At 37.6% G+C, this 12,721-nt stretch overlaps 1 protein-coding gene across 1 annotated transcript; it reads right to left on the bottom strand.

Annotated features, from left to right (window-relative positions):
- Window positions 1–1,355: 1,355 nt before the first annotated feature.
- Window positions 1,356–6,401, bottom strand: LOC139710436 (uncharacterized). Its single transcript, XM_071622350.1, has 3 exons — window positions 6,220–6,401; window positions 4,581–4,831; window positions 1,356–3,415 (listed from the first exon to the last, which is right to left on the bottom strand). Exons 2-3 carry the CDS (start codon window positions 4,807–4,809, stop codon window positions 1,356–1,358), a joined length of 2,289 nt encoding a protein of 762 aa, XP_071478451.1. The 5' UTR covers window positions 4,810–4,831; window positions 6,220–6,401.
- Window positions 6,402–12,721: the final 6,320 nt, after the last annotated feature.

Raw genomic sequence — 12,721 nt, 5'->3', positions numbered from 1 at the left:
GCATATAGCTGAATACATAGTACATGATTCTGGCAGCAAAACTTCCTTTTGATTAGTTCCTTGTTTGCCAACAGCAATCACTTTCATTTCTCTTTCTTCCCAATGCCTATACCCCCCCCCCCCTTCAACCATACATTGTATACAATCTCACAAAACACACATATATTATAGGCCTACCTACATACACACTAAAACAACAACAACAACAAAACAAAAGAGATACACCCAGAAGAAATAAAGTTCCTCCGTGGGATCAGTGCAGATTGGATTAAGGTAAAATGTGCTTCCTACATGTATACAACATCTGTAACCTATTTGTACAGATGTTTGTATTTGTGTTTTTTTTTCTATTGACCAATTGTTATGTGTGAGCACAAACGTATAGAGAGAGAGAGAGAGAGAGAAATAAAAAGAAACATACTTACAAGTATGTAAAGATGAATGAAGATTGTGAGCAAAATTGTTCAGACTATCTTAACTCTATTTTGTTAATGCTGCATGCCTCAGAGTTTTATGGTAGTCATGCTCTGTTCAGTTTCAAAATACCTAATGGCTATTAACTTCAAGGTATGTGCAATAATCAAGTAAAGATTCATAGATTCAGAAGTTGGTATGTGTTGAGACAAAGTTAGTAATTAACGACAGGAGGTAAATTACGTTGTTTTGAATGTAAAGTTTTCATCTGTCTTCAAAATCTAGTACTGTCTAATTCAATAAAGTATGCATTTTATTAAGATAGTGCAGAAAGTTTCAAAATGCTGTGGGATATCATCTCAGGTATATATTTTAAGTAATTAGCAATACAAGAAAAAAAGAGATAAACTCATTTTCAATCGACTAAAAGAATTACTAGTACTGGGAACAATGAACATCAAATAATTCCCCACAAACAGGTAAAACAATGACTTCTGACAAAAATCAAGCTTCAATTCAGTATGTAAAGGCATCAGTCAAACACACTCTGGTTCAATTCTCATTCATAACATGTTATAATGGAGAAAATAATTATCCTCTTGTCTGTCTTAAAAGATGATAATTATCAGGATGTGTGAGTTTATTGGAAGCTGTGAGAAATAATTTTGTCTTCAAAACACTGATCGTGTTGATGAGTTCAGATATTTATATGAAGTATTGATGTAGTTTTTTGTTTTATTTCTTATGATCAACCTACTATGCGGCCAAAGACTACATCTTGGTGATGTAAAAAAGATGATTTTGCTTGATAAAATTTATACCAAAAAGAAAAAAAAGGCATTCTTACATGCCAAAAATAAGACAACATGCCGTATCAATACAGGCACTGAAATTGTAGCTGAGATCGGCTGATGTAATTCTCAAGTGAGTAAATTGTTTTTTCAAGGCATAATGTGCTGTGCCAATTTGGGAATGTTTGGCCACACACTGAAGTCAAATTTGCGATATCTGTGCAACAGACTGGGCACTTTTGCGACTTGCCGCTGGATGACAATGATATCTTTCCTCTCGAATCCTTGTGACATCTTTATCAAGTGCATACATTCAAGACTCATGTTGGGGGTGAGTACAATGAGAATATAGGCACTCTGAGTCAATGCTGATGTCCATTCCTGTAGCCTCCCTGTTCCACGTCGGAAGTCCCTCTTGTCAAAGCAACCCTTCAGGCCGTAGAAGGGGCACTCAAGACCAGATAGGAGAGAGAACTCTACCCAACCTTCCACTGTGTAGTCACCTGTATCGTAGATGATATAGAAATCATATTCCACACCCTCAGCGAGAGGGTGTTCAGGAGGTGGGTGGTGATCCCTGGGGGATGCAGCCATCGGACTCTTTGGTACCACTGGACAATTGTTGATGTTCTGTTTATTCTCTTGAATGAGGTTCTTCAGTCTTGATTCAAACTTTGTGCAGTTCTGCTTCTGTAAGCTGTATTTGAATTTGCGATTGTTCAACATGTTGCTGAAGTCCTTCAGTGCAGGTTGAATCATTTCTTCATAGAGACACATCTCATCCCTGGGCAGAGGAGTCTGGCAGACCAAGCATTCCATGACATCAAGCACTTCAGAAGCATTGTCCCAAAGAAGCATTTTGAAGTAAAAGCATGCTGGCTGACAGTGATGGTAGATATATGTGAACCAGAATGCAAGCTCCTTTAGCAGATAGCCAGGGTTTTTCTCATTTGCAAAGTTCTGAAGCATGGCACACAGGAGCTGTGAGGCTATATGGACTTTGTAACCCCCTTTTTTGTCTCGGGCTGTTTCGAAAGCAACTTTGTAAGTCTCTGTCGCTGAAGGGAGATCCTGTTCATCATCCATGAGAAAGTCTGCCCATTTCAGATGAGTATATGACATGGATTGGCTGATGTTACATGCTGAAGCTTCATAAAATCTCTGTAGGGCAGTGTTTCTGAGCGCCTTTGCATCTTTTTCCGATGTGTCTGGGTGCTTAGCTAGTAGGTGAAGCACTTCTCCATTCAAAGTGAGAAAAGCGGGGCTGAAGTTGTACTCCACTGCCCTGCTTGAGTCTTGCCTGGCCGATTGTAGTAATTTGTATGAATCTTTGGGTGGTGGTGTGCATTGTGCCTCCTTCATGTTTATCTTGGCTTTGTGATAGAGGGCATTCCAGCACGATCTTTTTATGTGGTTATCCTCCCCTGGCTTGTCAGCAGCTGCTATGGCATCATTCAGGTATTTGAGTGCTTTATCATTGCTTTTCTTTTTTGACCAGAAGATTCCTCTTTGACTTAAAATCCATATATTATCAGGGTCTAGCTTAAGAGCATTTTCGTAGCTCAGAGATGGATCATTCCATTCCCTTTTGTACTTTTCAGCTAAAATTTTTGGGAGAGTAACCTCATATTGTATGCTTCCCTCATTTCTGTCAAATGTATTGCCCATGAAATAGTACACCTCTGCCCGAAACACATCGTTTTGCTCACACTTTTGCAGGACATCATCAAGTATTTCAATGGCTTTCTCAATGGCCTTCAACTGCTTAGTGTGCTGTCCAATACGAAGGAATTCGTCAGCGAGTCTCTCGTGGGCCTTTGCTGTATAAAGGAGCCAGCTTCTGCCTTCCCGTTGATGGCGCTCTTCATCATAGAGCTTTCCAGCCAAGTGCAGCCCTTCCTCATAGCTCTCCACCTGTTTCTTGCGCCCCTCTACCCCCATCCCGGATTCTGTGGGGAGGTCCCTGAATTGGGCATAGGCCTGCTCCAGCTGACAGCGAGCCATCATCAGCCGCCTGTCTTCGTCTGAAGCATTCTCCTGGAGTTCCTTGATTTTGCGCTCATACTCAATCGCCTCTTTGTTGTTATGAAGTTTCCTGTATGCTGTTGCCAGGTCCTGCAGGGCATTGAGATTCTGGGGGTCACACTCCACTGTTTGCAGCCATAGCTGCATTGCCTTACCTATTTTGAAGGAACGGTAGTACATCAGTCCTAGGGATGCAAAGACCATATAGTCACAAAATCATACTGGAAAAAATGTTTGATGTCATCTTAACATGATAATTTAATATCTTCTGAAACGGGTATTACTTGCATTTGCATATATCATAGGAACACAGCATCACACTGACGCTGTAAACACTTAAGCAGTATTGAGTTGGTGTGGAAAAAGTATTCACGTATCCTTTTGTTAGGCTGAACATGATCATTTTTCCTGTATCCAAATTTTTCATTATATGGGTGTGTATCTCGCATCCTCTCAATTTGAAAGGATATCTTTCTTTAATAATAGATGCCAGTAATAGAGCTGAAGGTTAACCCCAGTCTCTCATGAGGTTCATCAACAAGCACCTACATACATGTATTATCAAAGGTTCCATGACATTTGCACCATCGACAATTGCTCCTATGAAAAATTTGCATGCCACGCCAAACATAAATTCTACCTGCAAACATTATCCTAACCTTGATCCTGATCCTCACATCAAACTAAACCTATAAAAAAGTATCACAACCCTAACCCTAAGTCCTTGGAGAAAATAAGACAGATGTCCTTCAGACATTTTAACATCCCCAAACATCCCAAATCATCGCAAGAACATGGACAGATTATGCGCTTGAGTCCTCTCATATCACATTGCCACATAAATAGGTCCATACACAGCCGTCGATATGACTAGATAGACATGCATTGTTTCGAGTCATTGGCTGAGCAACGAATGATATTGAACACTCAAAAATTGTTCACACACAGTACACACACAAAGAGAGAGAGTGTGGGGAAGAGAGCAACCCAATCGCAATGCGCTATCACTTTTTACCTTGGGCCCGGTACAGTATTAGGTAATGTAGCTGTCTGTTACTGAGTGTAACGATGAAAAGGTTGCAGTATACACATTACTACATGTGGTACTACAATGGGCTACATCAGTACTTGTGTATGTATATGTACGTGTATAAAGCATTGAGTCTCCCGTATACGGCCAAATCCCTTATCCGGATGAGCCCCAGTCCCCACTTGTCCGGATACGAGAGGTTCAACTGTACTCAGATTTGAAGTGCATGCATAACACTTGTTGAAAGGTAGTTTCTGTAGAAAGAACTCGTCTCACACCACGTGAGATCTGTTTCATACTCCTCTCTCATCTTTGCTCACCTGTAACATTCCTCACTGCATTCAGGAACTGCAGACTGTGGACCTTCTTGTTCAGAATGTAGAACATGTCTGATATTGTCCGCTGTAGTTGTTTCTCCTCCACTAGGGTGATCTGGCCCTTGTTGATGGCCAGCTCCCGGAGTTTGAGAAGACCTGGGACTGGGAGTTGCTTGGTAGGTGTTGTTGGTTCTGGACCCACAGGTCCAGGGTTGGCTTCTTGGTCTTCCATGAGAAAGCTGGTTATGATAGTTCTGCAGCAGAGAATAGATCAATGTCATTTGTCTCAAGATTCATTTTTTTTCACATACCAGTACAAGAAATCTGAGAGTCACCACCAGTGAATACATACATACACACATCACTCCCGTCACATAGGAACATGTTTATAACAAAAATCTTGTTGCAATGAAGGAAAAATTCAGGTCCCAAAATTATGACCAAGTGTAACTACATGCAGAAATTATTGTGGTACATTATTTGCAGTATTTCGCACTACTTCTGGCTAGCACGAATTCTAAAACTGGTGAAAATATCTGCACAATTAACTCTGCACATTTTGAATGGGTTTAACAACAATTGCTTAGCAAAATTTCAAGAACCTGCAAATATGTTTTTTAGCTGCTCAATATGATAATATGCTTTGTTTGTTCAGCTATAATGAAATTTTGATGAAAAGACAAAAACTGATGGTCCCAAGAACTTCTTTATGACAGGAGTCACATGTACTCACATTTGTTTCATACATGTTACTGAATGGCTATGGGAATATATGTATTGTCATGTAATGCTTTATACTTGCTGAGGGTTACAAGCCCAGAGAATTAAGGGCCACCATGAGAGCATAATGTGCCTCATATTTCAGCCTGGTGAGTTGTTGAGAAAAGTAAGAAGGTGACAGTGTATCGTTGTCCTAAAGTGGCAGCCAATACACCTTCATGATCTAGCTATCAAGGAGTTACATAATCATGAGATTGGATGCCTTTTGACAGAAGACATATGATGAGTTGATGGCAGATGATACTTATAAAACTGCCTGATAATGTTTGATGGCATGTAATGATAAAACAGGTTATCTCCTCCCATTACAGCAAAGGCAGATACGACAAGAATCCGCTTTTAACCCGTTGAGGACGGGCTAATTTTGCTACAACATGCATTTCCCATAGACCCCTGCCCGAGTATACTAGGGACTCATCCTCAACAGGTTAACAAGATAAGTCATCATGTCCCGACTCACCTTTGCATTTTAACCTATGGGAATTTAACATTTCTTTCATTGCAAGATGGATTTTTTTTTTTCGGGGGGGGGGGGGGGGGGGGACAAACAAAGAACCACAAAGAAGAGTTTGTGTGGATGTAACAAGGAAAGGTTCCAAACCAAATAACTGGCCAAGTCATGTGCCATGTCAATCCAGCATACTACTTTTGAATAGCCATTCTCTATGCTCTTCCTTTTTCTTGTTGCATACTTTCAGTACATGACTAACCCAGTGATGAGTGTCCACGATTGTAATAATTGCTTTTTTGATATCAAACTCCTTGCCAGAAAACACTTAGCTCTCAAGCAATGGAACTGCAGAGTTTTCTTAACCCATTCTATAACAGCCTGAGATATATGCACAATGTGAACGGCACTTACCTGCGCCTCCCTGATGCACCAAGTAGGCCCTATAGAATACGTTGTTGAAAACCGACTCAAAAAGATCAAACTGAACAATGTGCTTGAAATTACGTCTTTTTCACAGTCATTTCTTCGGCATGATGAAAATGTACATATCTGGATGCAATGATGTGCCAAAAAAATTAGTGAGTGCAAACACTCTTGTGGGAAGAGGTTTTATTGCTGGTGGTTTCACAGATGACTGGCTCTTTCGAATGCTAGTCATCACTTCTTTCTTTTCTTTTTTTTTTGAATATGTTAATGATGATTGAAAAGATAGTGCAAAGGTCAGCATTATCACAAGCCAAAAGTGCCACCCTTCAAATCATTATCTGCACTGGGTGAAAAACCCAAAGTGAATCTTGGTACAACATGAAAAAATATGGATCAGGGTAACAACCCAAAATTACATGAAAGATGGCCAAATATTGAGAGAAATACCTTTGCAGTCTAGGAACATAAAGAACATTTTTTTTTTAATGTAAAAGAACACATCTCTGCTTCGACAGGCGGGGAAACCCAATGTTAGTCTTTACACGAGATGTGATATATTAAAGGTATATGGTTCAGGATGATAATCACTGAATGCATGAAATTAGATGATCCAAATAATGGCAGAAAATACATTTGCTGCCTAGAAACATGCAGACATGCTTGAATGTAAAGGTACCAAAGAGATTCTATACAATATCTCTGAAATTTACACAACTCTGCATCTACAGGTGGGGGAACCCAAAGTTAGTCTTGGTACAAGATGTAAAGATATGTGTAGGTCAGGATAACAAACCCCAACTGCATGGGAGTAGATGGCCAAATAGTGACAGAAATTTTTTTTTGCCGTCTAGAAACATCCAGAATCCTCTTGAATGTAAAAGTTCACATCGATTCTGGATGCAGTACAACCATTCAATTTCATACACACTGCTGAAAGATTTATATTTGGAGAAAGTAATTTGTTATACATAAATTTGTGTATTTTCACGTCTCTTATACACACCCCAACAATTCAACTAAACAAAATCAGGATCTACATGGTATGTTTGACTTTAAGAGCAGGATTGATATTCAGTGAGAGATAGAAAGGAAGAGAGAGATGTTATACCAACAGGGAATGGTCATGAGTGCGAATGGTACAAGATTTCGCACAAGGCGAAAAATAGAGGTGCTTAATTCAACAAAGCGAAGCCAAGTTGAATAGTGTGCATCATCTCTACTGGGTGCGAAAATTTGTTCCCTTGCACGAGTTAAAGGTCATATGCTATTATGTTTGACACAACACCTCAAACTTTAACAGATGTAATCCACACAGATTCTTGAATCTAGTACAGAAATATCAACTGCCTTTTTTTTTTTTTTAAAGGGATTGAGTTTCACAATCAGATGTATGCAAAACTAATTGGTGGAAGTTGTTGACAATTAACTGAGTGACTGGATGTGTGTAGAGTGCTTATTACTGCTGAATGTGCATGGCAAAGGTATGGGTATTGTGATATCAGAGCTGCGCAATGCATGAGCAAGTACGTCTAGATTCTTTTTAAAGTTACATTTTGGATAATCTTTTATTTTTCCAAGAGAATAAGCCAAACTATGACATTTTGTATGCAGTAGATCACACAATCCACACCTAAAAGTGTAATTTTTTTTTTTTTTTTGTAACATGGGAGGAGGGACATCCCCCTTCTACACAGTCTCTCCCTTGGTTACTTCTGACAGACCTCTGACTTCTGGTTTTTATTAGCCATTACACAATAAAATGGCCAACATGTCATAGTGATTTTGTGATAATGAGAGTTATTGACAATATAACTAGCAATACCAGCATACTAGTAATTATACTTAAATACACCTATTACAAACTACTATATTTGTGTATACATATGAAAGAACTTGCAAATACAATCTTATAACCCATTTATAGTTCTGCCACTATCCTATTTATTCCCATGATACGTATAGTATGTAGCTGAATTCTCAAGAATCATGTAGATATATTATTATTGTACATAATTCTTGCAGCAAAACATATTGTGGGTTACTACCGGTATCTTGTATGGGCAACTGCAATTATTGTAAAGTCACTTTTCTTTTTTCAAATATTTATATGGTGTACTTTCCTTTCTGTGCAACTATGCATTTGTATACAGACATACATAATGCACACACACACACACACACACACACATGCATGTAAGCACAAACAACCACATCACAAATGTCATAAGTGGGTTTCTGTAGGCGAATGAATGTGTTCAATCCAATATGTTAGATCCACACCAATAAAGATATATCACAAGGCATCAGTTACAGAAAATTAGGCCTTTAATTAGACTGGATCAATCAAAAATTGCAAAAAAGCCCAGAAAGCAGAGAAGTAAAGGTAACAGAAGTGGTAATTAACTCACATACTGAACCACAAAATGTAGCAATTATCACTGTGTACACAATACTTGTATGACAATAATAAGAGTCATGTGCTATCATATCACAACTGGATGCATTTTCTTCAATGAAAAGCTGTGATAATCCAAAATTGATAATGAGTAGGTTTACTCCCTGAATACAAATATTTTATTTTCTGAATACCTGAATTACATTAATCAAACAAAATTGGCAAATGTAAGCCTTTACATATTACGTCTGTCCTTCACCATCAATATTTTTGTTTGTACACTCCCTTTCTTACTCTATTTTGATTGAATTCCTTCATCCAAAAACAAAAAAGAGTAATGCAAGTAATCAAACCACAAATATCTTTTTCCATCCATAAATGCTATGCATGTAACTTAACATAATAATTCGAACACACGTTATCTACATAATATCCTCCCATCGACAATGTACACTTCTCAACTAGCCAACCCATAATTCATGAATGAATACGATTATGCAAGCAGTATAATAATCATGGTAATTCCCATGTATACACACTGGATGGTAATACAACTGAATCTATCAAACAACAAAACGCAATGTCACTGCAGAGAATGGCCAATCACCTCCTTATAATTCTTGTCTCCTTAAAAATCAACTACTTTTCTTGGACTGAGCGATGGCCAAATGACTATCTCCACCATCATACTACTTACTTCAGCTGCCATTTCAACAATTCAGCTGTCAGTGCGTAAATATCTATAATCAGAACAATGCAAAAAGAGGTTGGGTTATCTCCCTTCTACAATTCAGAAACAATTTAACTTGCATGGCTGAATATAATTCACTGTTACATACAATATCTATAGCATTGCTTTTTTTTTTCTACACTCCCTTTCTTAGTCTATTGTGATTACATTCATTCATCCAAAAGCAAAATAAAAAAAAAAGAGTAATGGCAAGTAATCAAACCACAAATAACTTGTTCCATCCATAAAGGCTATGCATGTTACTTAACATACAGTAATAATTTGAACGCATATTTTCTGCACAATACCCTCCCATCAACAGTGTACACTTCTCACCTAGCCATCCCATAATTTATAAATGAATACGATCATACAAGTAGAATAATAATGGTGATTCACATGTACATACATTCAATATGCATGGCTGAATATAATTCACTGTTACATACAATATCTATAGCATTGCTCATTCCTGAATCCAACAGAGGAATCTCTCCTGTTTCATAGTTCTAGCTTTTCAATACACTGGACAGAACTCATTACAACATACAAGTACAACTACATAAACTACATTCAATAATGAGTGCGAGCAGGAGACTAAACAAAGAATGCCTCCTTCATACCAACATACAGTAAACTTCAAAATTATTCATACCCCTGAGAAATTAAATAGTTATGAGCAGATTTCTTACAAGTGAAGGATGGAGTGATAGGTATTGTGTGTTAGCTTGTTACTCTGTTTTGTCCTCTACAAATTGAAAGTAATTCCAGTTTCATCATTTGCATAACAATAGAAATGTTTGGATGTAACACCCAATCACCATCACCCCATCCTCTACTTGTAAAGAAATCTGCTCAAAACATGAAAATTTCCCAGGGGTATGAATAATTTTTTTGTTAACAGTAGATCATATACCTTTTGTTTCCCCTTCTTATCTACAACTTCTCAACTATGGGATGTGTAAGCATTTTTATCCACACAATGGACTACCAGCAATCTGTTGACTAATTAATGACCAAAGTCCATAACTCTGCCAGTTTGAAGGCCACTCACCAAAGTAAGGCTAATTCCCTGCCAGTGATGGGACATAAAACATGAATAGACTCTTACGTCCCCTGCCACATAACTAAACATTTTCTTTTCTACTACCACTACCAAGTACTACTATCGAAAAGACTAACACAAGCCTGTGCCTCTCTCATGCTCATTTCCTACTTCCCTTTTTTCTCCCTCGAGTTACTTTTCATCGCTAATGAGAGGGAAAAGCAGAGTGTAAGTCATAACCAAGATAGCAGTCTCCCAGTCCAAGCATAGTATCCATAATTGCAACTCTGAAACCCTGTCATAACTTCATGATATCAATTAGCCGACATACATAGTCTATGGACATTGAGGCATGTTATCAACAGCTTAAGAAAACAGCCTTGTTCTAAATATTGTCGGCTACAATTCAGCATGTATGAAATTCACAAAAAAGGATATAGGTAATGTCATACATGAGACTAACATGCATCAAAAAGTAGACCATAATCTCCCCAACGTCAAATTTCTTTGCTAAAATAAATGTGGAAAGACACATTTATTCACTGTACAATTACTATAATATACAACATGATATGAAGTGTTTTGTTTACTTACAATTTTCAGAAAATCTCAAAGATTGTCAAAACTTTGAACTTTTCTCCACCTCATCAAGTATTATATTCTTCCTTTGGCTGTTTTTGAGATCAAATGAAAGTCATGTGTTCTCCCCAAGCCAATTACTAGGGGAAGATTCTTGACCCAGTCACTCTTCTTTGGCAGAAAAATATTAAAATGCACTCCCATTAATAACAAACACTGTTATGATAAAACTCTTGTTGTAATAAAGGAAAAATTCAGGTACATGTCTTTACGTACTTTATTGTTCGGCTTTGACAAAGTTGCAATGAAAGAAAAGAAAACTGCCAGTCCCAAGGACTTCATTATAGCGAGAGTTGCCTGTACTCTCAAAGTTATTCATTTTCCCACATGGTGAAAGGAATGCCACTCTACCTTTCCTAAGACAAATTGCAGGAAACAGCTCAAATTATTAAATATCCTACCCTATGTTTTTAATTGATTTCTCAATTGTCTCTCACAGATGTGCTTTGTTCCACACAATTTCATCACAAGCCAAACAGTTCTGTTCGAAATATTCCCCGATTAAAGCTGTTTTCCAAGTCTTCTTACATATAGCAGGTAGTCTGTGGCTATTCAACAATATTACAATCACTCTTGAATTCCATATATACTCTGTAGGAAAATGGTTCGATTCTGACTCCTAGTATTTCACCCTATCACAATGAGATGCAAGATCAAATTAACTTTAATAAAGCCAGCTATAGTTTCTAAGTATTATTTTTCCATTTCTCAAAACAAATATACTAGAAACCAGGGCAGATTGAAAGTAGATGAAATGTGTGTCCTGGATGAAACATGTGTGACACATAGTTAATGGTCAAAGAGTAATTGCAGGGATAGATGGATATCTTGATCAAAATCATTTAGTGTACAGGAATAACAAACTTGACTTTATCATGATGAGAAGATTATAGTCAAACATAGTTGGGATCACTTTCATTCATGACATAATGTTACAAATGAGGAAAATTATTTTCTTCGAAATCTGACAAGATCACATATGGATTCAATAGGAAGATGTGAGAAATTATTTTGCTTTCAAAAAGCAAAGTGTCTTTACACTGTTCTTTCCAGAAACCTGATATACCAGTTTCCCAAAATGTACATAAGAGTGTTTGCATTTGTGCCCTAAACTTATGTTTGCTTGTATTATACTCAGCAGAAAAAGGCTTTTATCAAAAGATTCCAGTTTCTGATATCAGCATCTTTTCCTTTCTTATTTGTCTCAGAACTGCTTGTATTTTTGTTTAATTTATCTTTTCCAATGTAAGTTTGTGCTTAGTTTGCTGCAGAACTCACATGAAGATGTATGTGGCAATTGATGCTGAACTCAGCCCTTCTGACTTTTGCTGATCCCACTTGGGTGCCCTTATAGTGTATAACAAAAGAATTTGCAAGCCCGGTACATGATGAATTCATACCATTTGGGTGCTCTAAAAGTGTTTAACAAAAGAATTTGCGAGCCCAGGACATGCTGTAGTACTCTATGAAAATATTCACTCTTAAAAGAGTGAATACAAAAAACAGTGAATTTTGAGTGAAATTGGAGTGAATTTTAAGTGAAAATTTTCATTTTCACTCATTTTGGAGTGACGTCAGGGATCACCCAAAATCTTCGAGTGATCCCTGACGTCACTCCAAAATGAGTGAAAATGAGCATTTTCACTAAAAATCACTCCAATTTCACTCGAAATTCACT

Source organism: Diadema antillarum, unplaced genomic scaffold (assembly GCF_040938485.1).
Source record: "Diadema antillarum isolate AM-2024a unplaced genomic scaffold, OU_Dant_1.0 seq00001533_RagTag, whole genome shotgun sequence".
In the NCBI taxonomy this organism is placed as follows: Eukaryota; Metazoa; Echinodermata; class Echinoidea; order Diadematoida; family Diadematidae; genus Diadema; species Diadema antillarum.
Note: the sequence above shows the minus strand (reverse complement) of the source record. Positions and strands in the feature narration are given on the sequence as shown.

Bases quoted from the DNA above. Each gene is read 5' to 3' on its own strand.
- LOC139710436 (XM_071622350.1), bottom strand. From the start codon at position 4,809: ATGGAAGACCAAGAAGCCAACCCTGGACCTGTGGGTCCAGAACCAACA. The intron at 3,416-4,580 runs GTGAGCAAAGAT...TTGCATCCCTAG, and splicing joins TGCAGTGAGGAATGTTACAG to GACTGATGTACTACCGTTCC.